The 14,637-nt window shown below is 36.4% G+C and overlaps 2 protein-coding genes across 2 annotated transcripts in view; one reads left to right on the top strand and one right to left on the bottom strand.

The window, feature by feature from the left end:
* Positions 1-14,637, top strand: part of LOC139127962 (echinoderm microtubule-associated protein-like 2) — an 89,750-nt gene that overhangs the window by 64,048 nt on the left and 11,065 nt on the right. The gene's annotated exons all lie outside the window — the stretch shown is intronic.
* LOC139127887 (E3 ubiquitin-protein ligase TRIM56-like) lies at positions 489-1,516 on the bottom strand. Its single transcript, XM_070693743.1, has 2 exons — positions 986-1,516; positions 489-560 (listed from the first exon to the last, which is right to left on the bottom strand). The coding sequence occupies exons 1-2, from the start codon at positions 1,514-1,516 to the stop codon at positions 489-491; spliced, it is 603 nt and encodes a 200-aa protein (XP_070549844.1).

The following is a 14,637-nucleotide window of genomic DNA, read 5'->3' as shown; positions in this document are numbered from 1 at the left end:
AACCAATTCTTGCCTCTATCTGCAATGACAATGTCTCTGTCTTTGTTTATGGCCACACTCAATGGATAGCTGTATGAAAAGCTGTATTCTTCCTCCTCAGCACTTCCTTCACTGCCAATGGTCTTCACCAATCCTTTGATGACAGGTATGATGACAGGACAGCCTGGTATTGCATGATCTCCTATTGTCATGGTTACTTGATATTTTCCAGCCAATTTTCCAGCCACTGTAACTCTGAGTGTACCATCTTTGTATCGGCTATGTTGATGTCTTCCATGGTGCATCAGGTTTTCTTACCCTGGCTTTCACTTGCTTTTTTGTGATGACTGGTTTTCCTGTGGAATCTCTGGTTGTGATCAGTAGGTCTGCAGAGTCACCTATCCTGAGGTGTTTTGGAACTTTTCCAACTGTACACTTTGACATACACACATCAGATTTCAGTATTCCCAGACTTTCTTGCTCACTATACTCATCATTTGGTGTGAAGATTAAGTCCTGTATTCAGCGTCTGCTTCAATTTCCATGGTAATCAGTTGCTCGATGCGAGTGCCAACATCACCCTTAGTGAAGAGAAGTGAGCAGCATTCCCATGATGCATCAGTGTCTCTATGTAACTGCATGCACTCTTAATGTTACCATGTTTTAATTCCATCTCATCAATATCAACAGCTGCTCTTTTAATTTTCATTTTGTAAGTGTTTTTCAGTTCATCTATCAGTCTCTGCTCTTCTCTCTTTATTTTCTTGATGATTTCTTCTGCTTTCATTCTCACCTTCCTTTCTTCTCTGCTGCACTGCTCTGTAAGATCAGTGTGTATCTGCTTGGCCAGGGTTTTGTTCTTTTCAGCTTCCTGTTCTTTCACTTTCAGTTTGTCAACCATGGCTTTCAATTGTGTAAGATACTCATCTGCTGCATCTTTCAAGTCTCTGTGTACATGTTCTGGTATGCGATGTTTGACTATGGTGCAGTCTGTACAGACAGGTACCTGACAGGTTTCACAGTAGAATTTGACCTCATTCTGGGTGTGAACATTGCAATATTCCACTGCTTGTAGTGGTATTGGACTGGTTGACTTTGCTGTTTCATATTCTCCAATGGTCATTACTTGATGTTTACTTGTTAATGGTAGATTTCTATGAGTTGTGAAGCATGTGTTACAAAGATAATATCTGCACTCCACACACCTGTGAGTTGCTGTATTCTGTTGGCAGCCTTCACATTTGATCTCAGTTCCCTGCATAGACTCCAGTCGTTGCTTGAATATTCCGATCAGATTGCTCATAAAGAAGTGGCCTTTTATTGCTGGCACTCCTCCAACAGGAAGCTGATATTGCTGTCGACATTCTGGACAGTTTAGAGATCCAGTCTTCTCAACCAGTGTGACTAAACACTGCTCACAGAATGTATGCAGACATGGTAGAATTTTAGGAGACTTGAACTGCTCCAGACAGATGGTACAACACAGGAAATCTTCACCGATTTCTTCTAAAACTTTACGTTCAGGAGCAGCAGCCATTTGCACAGCTGTGTCGGTGAACCAACTGGAGACAGGTACAGATGTACCAGTAATTGCCGATCAGACCCCTCAACGTAATATTGCAGATACTGTTCATGGTGCCACATAATCCTCTAGTGTAATTTGGTTGTGTATCAGCACATTGTATTATATACAACATTGCACAAACTTAGGGAGTTCAGGTTGACCAACTTCTTGATCCAGGCCATTCAGGTCATGTGAATGCTACCACTTGAAAAACAAGGTCAGAGTTCACTTTAAGAACAATATCTGTGAAAGATTTTTATATGCGTGATAATATGATCAGCAATAATATACCCCCTACGGCCCAAAATAGAGGAAACTTTTCACAAGAGAGCCGAGTACATTATGACGCTACTGCAAAGTTTGCTAGAGTCTATTATGGGCCGTTGTTGCTGTTATTTTATATTTTGGGGATATTAGTGAATATGTAGATGCAGAAAACATCTAGCACCATGATGGTGGATAATCGAATACATTATCAGTAATAATCTGAAGCTATGACCTACTTTACAAAACTCGCTGGTATTGACAAGCTTAGTATAATTTGTAATAATACTATTGTAGGACTTATTTTCGTTATAACAGTAGAATTGAAAGTTTTGAAAACTATGTCATTTTGGCTTGGTCCACATCTAATAGGTATTCAAGAGAAAAATTGAAAGTCAGTGAGTAATTGGGAAAATGCTGGTGATTCCAACAAAGTCTGAAATCTCTTTTCACAAAATTTGAGCAGCCTAACGTTGACGTTCTGTTAGCCGTGATATTTCAACTCTTCAATCGACATCATCATGCCAATTTACCAACATTGCCATCATCATCATCATCATCATCATAATGATTTAGATTACATTCTCAGTGTTCACACTGTGATATTGGCAAATAGTAGGCTATATTGGAATGTGAAAAGATTATCAGGCTTGGCCGTTGAATTGCAAAGTATTTGGCGTAGGAGAGGGTCACTTGTTCTTCACCAATGAGAATGGGAAGTCAGTGTTTATGTTGTGAAAGCAAATGGTATTTGTCATGCATCGTCTTTGAAATTATTAAAAGAACAACCTGTCCCCCAAGATATACATTGTATGGTATATTGTTTTGGTCACCACAACTACACTTTGATTAAAAAGTTTATGAAAGACGTCCAATCAGAACAGTTGTAGAATGTGTACTTATTTCCTCTGTGGCATATATCATCATAACATTAATAATAACAGTGCTAACAGTTATTGAGATATGATAGACTCAGCTGCTAATTCCAGAAATTTGTTCTCAGTGTGAACTAGACAAGACCTTGTTTTCTATGAGTGTTATGTGTGAAATATTTTAAATTCAAAGATTCACTGTGCTGTGTATAAGCCACAGAGAAAACCATTTGACAGCTGTCAATCAAGTTTGATGCACTAATTGATATGCTGTAGGCTGTGATTTCAAAGCATTGATACATTAAGCAGCACCATTGACAATCCTCTGAACATCTTTCTGTGAAGAACAATTTTCATGAACTGTGAGGAAGTTCCTTTGAGTTTGAAAAAGAATTCAATAGTCGGTGAATGATTTGGAAGAGCAGCTAAGTTCTTTATGTGGCTCAACTGAATAAATACAAATATTGGAATCTCATGCTAGTAGGATTTATGAATCAGTTGATAAATTTTCAAAGATAGAGCAATATCAGCCTCCGAAGTCTTCTTTAGAATTTTCACAGTTTAGATGTGAATTCTGTTTTCCTTTCCAAGGTCTTGCAGACAACAGGAAAGAGTCAAACAAATCAGATATGCTTTCTGCTTTTTAAGTTTCAAAATACTTCTTTTTTGAAATAAAATGTGTGGATTATCTGTATTGCTTCAAAAGTTGTTTTGACTCTACTTGGTAATTCTGAATAACCTTCAGTATTTTGATTGGTTAATGAAAAAGAAGCAATGTGAATTTTTTTACTTCTGTAAGTATTTTTTCTAAATGTAATTCAGTATCTTCAACCTTGAACTAAAGCCCTCAGCTTCAAATGTAATCTCTTATCAAGATTTAAAAATTACCAATCAATGAAGAATAATGAGGAATGGAACTTGGATCGTATTGAAATGAAACTGAAATGACAATCATATCAAAATCCTGTGCATCATATTTTGCAAAAGTGATAAAAATTGACTTTGGCACTCCAAGGGGTGAATGATCTATTTCGACAAATCTTGTCGAATTTCATAAAAGACTTCTAATGGTTGAAGTAAGTCAATCTCAGACAGACTCTCCGATGTACTCATTTCAATACAATCCAAAATATCGATTACAAACTAAATCAATGAAATCGTGTCCTTTTGGTCTAAAATTACCAAAAAATACAGAAAAATTCATAAAATTTAGTAAAATGCCGCACTAAAATTTTGGCGGGAAAAATTACAGCTTTCAAAGAGTTAATCCTAGTAATGTAAAATGGATGAACTACTGCAACTTTGTTCAATAAACCTGATTCATGTTTAATGAATTACTTCACAAATATGATAGATTTCTCATATTCTCATGTATACTCAACTTCAAAAATGCCAGCGTTTATGAGGCAGCATATCTCGACAATGGATATTCTTGGCATTTTAAATCATTTCATGTCTTAATAAAATTTGAGCCACATTTTCTTTGACAGATCTCAATAACTTTTAAGCACATATCTAAAAGCTCTGAGTCCATTAAATACTCTCATTAAAGTAAAAGCAGCCTCAAGATTTAATCAGAATTATGAATGACATTAAAATATGATGAATGAAATGAATTGAATTATCATGTTTATTTCTCTCCAATATTTTATCTGTTGTATTCGTGTCCTTTTCTTGTATTTTATTCTTAGACTTATATGCGGTTACAAGCAGTATGTGAGCATATCAAATTTGTACAAAATGTGCGTGATTTTTCATTGAACTGATATTTTCATAGCTGGTAAACTTTAGCTGATAGTTGTTGATATTGGCATCCCTGCTCTGCAATTTCATTGTCACATACTCAAAATCACAGTTATGAGACACAAGATGTCTTTGATCTATGGAGACATGCGCTAAGTTTATTTGTTATGTGCGTAATTTAATCATTTTAAGACAAAAAATTGATGTGTGTGATTGCTCAGAGAATTTGATGGATGGTCAGTAAAATTATAGAGTCAGCATTTATTTAGAGTTACTGGCCCTTTTATAGCAATTTCTTTCAAGTACCTAAATATGTTAATGAACTGTGATGTGAATTTTTTTTTCCTAAGATAAAGTCATTACTAGTAAGGCGAGAGTAATACTAATGTACCGGTAGTCAGAAAATACAGAATTAGTACAAAGCAAGAAAAGTGACTTGTGATTTTGGTGAATTTTGATATCTACTTTGTAATTTGTACATGCAAGATTTTTGCAGATACCCCGGTACTCTCTGTGTTAGACATCTGTCTTAGTCAGCGATATAAACTTTCATAAATTGTTAGAACAACCGATATCAATTTTTAATCACTGATGCTAACTATGAAATAACTTCCTGTGACTAAATTTAGATTGAATTTAATTGTTCATGCTTTGATGTCGATATCTAAAATATGTTGTGTGTATCCATATTTCACTCTTAATATCTCATCATTTGCCACAATGGATTAAGACTGCATTTTCCATTGCCTTGCTGGGAATCTGTCACCATGGCAACAGATGACAAAATCACAGTGGACATTCCCACAATTCATAGGGCTTTGTTTATCATTGTTATAGTGTAAAAAAGTGAGTTTACCTCCAGAGGGAGTTATACTGTTATGTAGGACAGGAAAGACTGCACTGTAGTTCCATTCAAGGTTGAGGTGTCAGTATTCTAAAAGTAAATATTTGCCAAATCATCTACGGGTATGTTAACTGTTTTCCTACCATGTTCATCTGTCAGTGTCAATGTCAAGTCTATTTAATGCAAGTAAACTTACAGATGAATCCCATGTGAATTTTTTCGCAGCGAGATCAATTTGAAGACATTTAAAAGTACAGAATGATTTTTGCTGACTTCTCGCTCTGAAAACAACATACTTTTATTGACAGCAGTGTTTGTCAATACCCCCTTTTGTACCAGGTTCATCTGTCAGTGTCAATGTCAAGTGGTTAAAGCAAGTAAACTTGAACAGCAAACCATCATGTATGTTTCACAAGCTAGATCAATTTGAAGACATTTAAAAACACAAAATGATTTTTCTGACTTGTTGCTTTAAAAAACATTTTTTACTGACGTCAGTGTTTGTCAATAAACCAGTCGCTTTTGGTCATAGGTACATGGCAAAGACCAAGTGTAGACTGTAGTATAGTAAAAGGGGTGGGGGGGTGTTAGACAGAAGCTGCTGTGCATCTACCCACAAGCCATTGTGTTAATAGAGTAATCTCCCAGGTGTCTTGATTTTCACACTGATGGTCAATAGCTTGACCTGAAAAAGTTCAAAGACCGAGTACTGGCTGACAGTCTTAGCGACACAGGTCAGGGCTCCATGGCAACACACACTTCATGGATTTTAGCCTACATAAATAGTTGCACCTGTGTTTACTCGATGTGAACTTTGCACAGCAATACCTTAAATAACTGTATAACTGTCTTTTTGCATTCACAGCACTCAAAAGCTTTTAATAGTGTATAGGATTGCAGTTAATGTTCCTGTAAATTGAGGGGAACACGTTGCCACTCAAACAAAGCTCGGTATTCAGGTTTGTATTGCGGAGCAAATAAACAGTTATGAGATTAAAATTCCTATGAAGGCTTGAGAATTTTTAAGTGTCTACATTTAAATGGGACTGTAATTTGATTTTATGGATTTTAAGTGCTTCCCCCCCCTCCCTCCCCCCCCCCCTCAATCGTGAAGAATTCCAATACGTGCAGTCACTTCAAAGTTTCTAACTGGCCTGTCAGAAGGAACCATTAGACCATAGGGGTGGTCAGAAATGTGAAGTGCAAGTTTACCTTTGAAGAATTAAGTACAGTGTGTGATTTTAGGAAATAGACTATTTATTCATGTTCAAATTCCAACGGCCATTTTTTGTCTGAAAAGTTATATCATAGTGGCCGACAAGGTGAGTAACAAGTGCAAAAAATGCTTTATGAACCATGTGTGACTTTCTTCATGTTGTGGTCATTTTAATATTCTTTGAGAAGAAAAGCAGATTTGAATTTTTGTAAAAATTTTTCAAACAACTTTTAATTAACATGTTGTGCACCCTTGGAAGTTTTCCCTGTCTATCTCCTGTTTGCCAATGTGTAGGTATATCCAGGTATGTTGGTGATGTGTACACACCAGTACTGGCTATCTGTAGTTGGCAATGTGTGGTTTATGCATTGTGTTTCCCATTGCTTCTGCAATACTTTGTTTTACAGCAAACATGAATATGCATATAGGCATATGTGAAGGTATATATTCTGTTTTGTGTGTGTGTGTGTGTGAGAGAGAGAGAGAGAGAGAGAGAGAGAGAGAGAGAGAGAGAGAAAGAGAGAGGAGATGTGGGACAGAGTGTATCAGGAGAGAGAGAGAGAGAAAGAGAGAGAGAAAGACAGAGAAAGCATGCACGCGAGTGAGTGAGTGAGTGAGTGGGAGAGGGAAGTAGGGAGACAGTGACAGTGGACAAAGTGTGGGAGAGAGAAGACAGATTGGTTAAAAAGACGGACAGGGAGAACATAATGACATGTAAAAACACTGAAAACTTAATTGGTAGTAGATTGAATAATTTTTCATAAACAATGCTTTGGGTTTTATTGTATTGAAGTACAAATTGTATTGAAACTGGAAAGAGCTGAATCACAATAATCAACCATCTCAAAACCAAGATATGTTATCAGATGAAATGAAACCATAAACAACCTGATGATAAGTAGAAATGCTCTTTAAGGTTCATTAGAGCTGTGATAATTAGCCTTGCTTCTAACAATAGCCTGTGTTGTGTCCTTATCACGTACTGTAATGATGTGACTGTTTTATTAATGAAATGTACTTGCGTTAGTTTGGTCAAACTTTAGCCCAATTTATTCATGTGTGTGTACCCTGTCAGGCCTGGTGTTGAGTTTTTCTGCCTGGTGTTGTGCAGATCAGTGAACTTCGACCGAATAAAGTGTCTGTTGTGTTATGTGATTCATTGATCAGTCAGTGCAATTTCCTTCAATCCTTGATGCAATTCAAAGTCACAACGTACACCTAGCGAAGACATTACAGTCAAAACTGCTTGGCCAATTTCCCCCACCCTTTAAAAAAGAGTGGTTCACTAACTGGGCCATAGTTGTTACAATTATTCTCACTGCGAAGGCTCCTCGCGCTGTAGTTCGTGAAGCACTCGCACACATTCACTGGCTATCATGCATCGCTCACAAACTTTATCAAAGCAATGAATACAACACTTAATTGAGCGAAAGACATGATCAACGTTTATCAAACCATATTCTATTCCTTTATTTCTTCCATCCATCCATCAGTACATATAACCCTTACATCCACTCATCCAATCCCCCCTTTGTAACTCCCTTCCGCCCCTATCCATCCGTTCATCATGCCATCCATTGATGTATCCATACGCCCACCTACTCACTCACGCATCCATTGATGTATCCATACACCCACCTACTCATTCACCCATCCATTCACTCATCCCGCATCAGTCGACGATTTACAATTTCTTTAAATCAAATTAGTGATTTACCAAGATATATTCTTCTCTTTTCAAGTGATAAGAAACTTTTAGACATTTTCATTGCTTTTGTGATATATCGCTTCTTTCACTGCCAGCAGCGTCCTCCTCTGGCCCAGCAGCTGAATGGATAGTTTCTTTATAGTCAGCCGTTCAATAGATCACAAAGACCACATCAAAATATTTCAGTATATTTAAAGGTGGTGCAATACAATTATACTGTTGTGTTGTACCCGTACTGGAGTACAGCCTGTGTGTTCACACACTGGGGACTTTGTATCAAGACACGACTTCCGCGCGTGAACATTGGAACAGTGAACCCAAATACCTCAGTGCCCAGGTAATCATTTGTGTACCTTACCTAAATTGGATATTTTATGGTCCTCTTACCAACAACTATACAACAGATATTTCAGTCCCATATGTAACACCATGGTACCACAGTAGTTATTTGACTGTGATGATTCTGAAATGTCTGAAAATGCTGTAACCATGAAGTTAACTAGGTGCGTGCTTACTTAAAATTACCTGTAATTCATACTTTTGCAAAAAATACTTTCATTTTGGCCATCCACATGCTATCTTGTCTCTGATATGAGTGAGAATAGCATACAGATTTTTACACAGACAGTGTTGTTTTCCTGGCTTTTGGTGTTTCCAAGAGATTATTTTCAACGACATTTTAATCATGATTTCAACATTTTTCAGTGTTTAATCTAAATTATCAAAACAAAATTTTGGTGGTAAGTTCCTCCAGCTGTTACAACATGAAGTGTTGGAAGTCTGAGTTATGTTCAATACATGACTTAAAATCAAAACAGAAATATTTATAAACAGGTTTTAAGTTTGTATCATTTCTGATGATTTTTTTATCAAAAGAGTCTGAATCAAATTATCAACAAAGTTTATAAACTCATTTTTTTCAGAAAGTACATTTGTGAACATCTGTGGGAACAGATTATGCATTTTTTTTTTTGAAAATTTGTGCTGAAATGTTCACACGGAATGGTGGCAGCTCTTGATCGGGTGTGTCAGCCCTAACAAAGAAGGGTTCAAAGGTCACAACTTTCTGATCTGTCGTACGTGCACAATTCGGTGTGTGTATAGGTTCACCAAGGCTATCAGTGGTATCACAATTTATGGAAGACAGCGACAGCTTTTTCATGTGCATATTTCAAATTCCTCTGAGATCAGAGCTTGTTTATTGAAATCGTTTAACAGCTCACTTTAACAAAAAAAGTGTGCTGTTAAAAAATTATGGCTTCAACTTCAGCAGTAGCAAGTCAGAGTTCAAACAAAAGTAATAGGATTTACTGTTGCTATGGGTTCACCTGCTGAATCCTGGGCCCAAACATCTGTAAGAAAACAATTATTTTTTTAATGGCTTTGCTGTCTAATAGTCAATAAAAGAAAGATCTGTAAGCGGTCACATAACCTCACTGTGATACTTTGCCAAGCGAGGGTCCGGTTACTGTTTGAAATGACTGTCTTGCATAAAGACTTTGAGAGAGCTGGACGTTGTGTGGGTCAATACACTTTACCTGTCGCAGATTTACTTAGAAGTCATGAGATACGCCAAATAATCACAAATCTTGTCACTGGCTTGTAATTTCAAAACACCTGGAGCAACCGCAATAGTTAACTTGAAAAGAATTTAATTTTGATTTAAACACAATATTTTACACAAGGTCCCACTGGCAAACTAGATGTACGGGTATGATGTTTTATTTCAGTCAGTGTAATTGATCTTGTTGTGCTATTTAAGTAATTTGTTTAGGCAACTTAAATCCATGGTTTACCTGTACAAAGAGTATGTAACAATTTTACTCCCTAAATTAAAATAGACAAAGCCTGCAGATACACTATAGATCTCATTGTAATATTGTTGTCATTTACCGTACCAGATGTTGAAATATGACATTACAAGATTCTCCTTTCATGCACAACCATTCAAAATTTTTTAAATTTTATGTATTCAATTAAGCCTTTCGCCATGTTTAGTGTTTCAAAGTTGTCCTAGATAATTCAGTTGCTCGCAGAATTTAATTTGGAATATTTTCAGTAAAATCTAGTGATTTTAAACTTTGTAGGTGGGAATGTCATTTTATTGCTATGCACTCTGTATCATATTTTGTGCTTATTTCATGAACCCTAATTGTTGAACAGAACTTTGAGTTAATGTACCCACTTTATAATCCTCTTTGTAATCCTCTTGTATCTGATCAGGCAAAAGATTTGTAAAATACACTTAGTCTAATATATACATACCAACAGCTGTCCTCCATCCCATTTGATTGTTAGATTTTTAAAATTCATATTTCTAATTTGTCACTCAGAGATTGGAATAGATTATTGCATTTTTGCATCTACACTTTCTGAATTTACCGTATATATAAGAAATGTTACCTGTAATATCTTGCTGGACTGTGTTCTTGACCTGCACACCCCTATTTTATAGTGGTGCAGTCTGTCCTAATGAAGAAGCTGACAGTAAACGTTGAACAAAAGAAAGACTGTATGCCCATACCATTAGATATTGAGGGGCTATACAGGATACTTGGAGGTCAAGCAATAGTTTAATTAAAACATTCAATTTTGAATTCATAAAAGGAATTTGAACTACGATAATAATATTAACCATTGATAAAATATTGATAATATATGTCCCAAACGTGAAAAGAGTATAAGTTTGAAGTCAGGAAACATTTCTCTCTGACCTTCATTGCTTTATTTTTAACAAACCCTCCTTTGAAACGCATGCACTGAATTATCTTACCCAGTCAACAAACGTAAAATTTTAGCTACAGAATTACATGTAATTACACTAGAGTTCTTACCTGATTCCCTATGAACTGGTCCACAGTTGTCATTGATTACCATGGACATTTGGACCAAACCATAATAGTGAGAGGGTTGAGTCTTCCATGTCTGCCTCTGATTCTAATTGTTGAGTTGTATTTCACAAAATGTTTTTGAAATCACCAGGAAATCTTCAGTGGCTCATTTAGTCACAATGTCAGGAATTTGTGCAAAACCTGTATCTCTACTTTTATTATCTTACTAAAATTCAAATCTGAAATCTGCATTTGTACTCCAGTCTGCGCTACTTATGTGATCCAGTTACATCAGTAAATTCCACATTTTATGATCTCATGGAAGACACTGTAGATGCAACACAAATCACTTAGGTTTGTCTTTCTGTAAATGCCTTAAAGGAGTTACCGACTCCATTACTATGGCATTCCAGTTACTTTTTGAATATTTTATGCAGCACCCTGTGCTCATGAATATTTATTATCAGATACTTCTTGAATATTTTATCACGGTCAGTTTGTGAAGTGACCGTGATTTCTTGCAGTACCCTGTGCTTCATAAATATTTGTATCAGAAAGGTATAATGTAACTGGTGTCTGGCAAAGCCATGCATATATGCCCACTGAATTCTTTGCAAATTGCCCAAGGCTGGAAAGTATCTTTTGCTCGGCATAGCGACTGAATGGAATCTGATTGTACCAGCATGATAGCTCCTGTCTTCATTGGTATTAGATTGATACAAGCCACAATTGTTCAGCTCCAATCAGCTTTGACATCAACAATTTCGCTGTACGTCCTACACTGAATAAGATTTCTACATCAGTGACAGCAACGTGCCCGAAACAAATGATAAATTGGAGTTGAGTAGATTTTGAGTTGATGCGGGCCTCCACATGTTGTTCATATCCTGACGTCGTAATAGATTCTGAATGAATGCAGGCAGCACAGTTTGTCAAGTTCTGTCATGTAAGTGACGCTGCCTGAGGAATTTTAATTTTGTCATTAAACACTATATCGTCACTCTTTTTTACACAACTGGAAAAGGTTGAAAATTCATCCAATGTGCCAAGTAGCTCATTAATGTTTCACTTACAAACGATGAAAGATGTTGTCACTATGAGAATATTTAGCTGCTGTAGATAGAATTACATTCTCCATGTCAATCCCAGACGACCTTGCAAATGACCTCTGACCTTTACACTCACCCTATATTGGAAGCTGATATGCCGTTAGAGTCAACATGTTCACGCCTTTATGATGTTTTTCCTCACAAAGACTTGATGTCTTTGCGAGGTCTTTTTCACAAAGCCTCTAGCTTGTCTGTTTGAATTTTAAGAGAAATTTTATGTCTGCAGTCTAGACAAAATAGATTAACTACCGGCGCATTCAATCACACAAATCAATGATTGGTTTCTATGGTGCCTATATAGTCCAAAGTGGTGGCGTGTATTTTGGTTTTCTGATGTGATCTTATAACTGTGATACACATATGCCAAAAGAACAGGTGTCATCTCACAGAATAAAGATGTACATGTCAATATATATTTACCTACCCTAGAGATATACACTGGTATTTGGAAATCTAAGAGGTCCTTTCATGTATATAAGTGAGATACAGAGAATGTCTATTTAAGATAGTTCGCTCCTCTGAAATGAAAAACTTAAAATTTTGCTGAAACTTTCTCAAGCAAACTTTTGACCGTTCTCTTTCAAAATCAAAGAGAATGGTTGAAGAGTAAAAATCCAGGGTCACTGTGCAAATTATGGCACTAAAGAAACAAATTACGCAATATCGATACTTGAAGTTCCAAATGGCCACCATCCCTGTTTTATCCCATGTTTCACAAAACTAAGCTGATGAAAACTTTAATCACTCCATAAGCTTTAACCCCTGAGCACTGTAATTTTCTCCCGCCAAAATTTTAGTGCAAATTTACCTATTTTTATGAATTTTTCTGTATTTTTTGATAATTTTGGACATATATCATTGGCTACAATTTTTGCACAAAATTTTGGCAAAAATCTGAGGAAAATTGACAGGGGTTTATTTTATGTATTGGACAAAGATAGACTTTGGCGCTCAAAGGGTTACCCTTTTGAGTGCCAACGTCATTTTTTGTCACCTTTGTAAAATGAACCTCAAAACAATTTCTTTCTCTTTTCTTAGAAATTATGACAAAAAACTGAAACCAATATGATATCATATCGATTCAGTCCAAATCTATTACAAAAATTACAGGAAAAATATACAAAAATTTACAAAATGTTGCACTAAAATTTTGGAGGAAAAAAAATGGCACTCAGAGGGTTAAAATGATCCCCTGTAAGTCGTCCAAAGGAAAACTGTAAAAGTTTTGAGTCTAGATGTGACAGTCCCCCAGGCCCATGCTACCAATGACACATACCGCGCCCTACCCCCTTCCCCCCGGTATCAGCGTAGACAATAGTCTTATCATCAATATTAATATCACAGTGTTTCAGTCAATTCAGTCACTTTCATTTGTTATATTTGTTATGAGGTAAGATCATTCGACAAGCCATGCTGAAAAAGAGAGCTGTTGAGCTCTTTGCCAGTGTTGAACTTGGTGACACAGCCTACATGTATGTATGTGCAATAATCAACAAACTGTTTTTTCAAACTAAATTTTAGTTTGCACTAGCATTCCTTTGTCAGCAATAACAATACAAACTATGAACATTTGCTGTGTTGACAAGAGTAAATTTTATATGCTTGAGGAAAAAAAGAAAAATCCGCTTATTTTTGGAACAAAAATGACAAAAATATTATCAAAAGTTCCAGATCAATCCCTTTTAAAGAATACGCATAAGGGACAGATATTAGGACTCAAATTTTTACATTTCTTTCTGATCTATTACTTTGTAGGGGTTCATTTCAAAGCTCTTGGAGTAAGAAAAATGCTCTCACTGATATTTTCTCGAAAATCCAAAATTTTATTTTCCCTGTAGAGTTAATAATAATATTGTTCTTATATAGCGCACATATCCACAAGTACATGTGATCAAGGCCCTTTATCGAATTATTATTACCCCTGGTCACTGGACCTAACATAATACCACTCAACTCCCTGGGGAGCAAACAACAGCTCACATGTGCAGCCAATAAGCGCAGCAGAGCTAAACACACACATTACAACCACTGTCCTACCAGGTACCCATCACTCCTTGCTGGGGAGAAGCAATCAGGAATAAAGTGCCTTGCTCAACACAACACCACAGCCATGCCGGGGCTCGAAATCGCCACCCTTTGATCGTGAGTCCACTGCTCTAGCCACTGGCCCATGATGCAACAACTTTTGCACAAATAGAGTTAACACGGCGATGGCAGCCATTTTGAATTCCAACAATTTCTAATGTTGCGGGGTGATACCAAATTTTACATGGTGACCCCTGATTTTTTAATGTTTGATTTGGTAAGAGAATAGTTGAAAGTTACCTTGTGAAAAATTTGTGCAAAAGTTGAAGTTTTTCACTTTTTAGGCGTATTTACTACATTAACCTACTTCCTGTGCATTGCGTGACAAACTATCAACACATTGCATAAAAAATAGCGTCAATGACACTGTAGCTCCCATCCTGGACTATTTAGTGTTTGTTCTCTGGTCAGATATTTGAACA

The sequence above is a fragment of the Ptychodera flava genome, unplaced genomic scaffold (genome assembly GCF_041260155.1).
Source record: "Ptychodera flava strain L36383 unplaced genomic scaffold, AS_Pfla_20210202 Scaffold_39__1_contigs__length_1403739_pilon, whole genome shotgun sequence".
Taxonomy (NCBI): Eukaryota; Metazoa; Hemichordata; class Enteropneusta; family Ptychoderidae; genus Ptychodera; species Ptychodera flava.
The sequence above is the reverse complement of the archived record's forward strand: the minus strand, read 5'-3'. Positions and strand labels throughout refer to the sequence as shown.

Excerpts from the sequence above, each read along its gene's own strand:
- LOC139127887 (XM_070693743.1), bottom strand. The coding sequence starts at position 1,516 with ATGGCTGCTGCTCCTGAACGTAAAGTTTTAGAAGAAATCGGTGAAGAT. Across the intron at positions 561-985 it reads TCTACTGTGAAACCTGTCAG|GGTGATGTTGGCACTCGCAT; the intron begins GTACCTGTCTGT and ends CTCTTCACTAAG.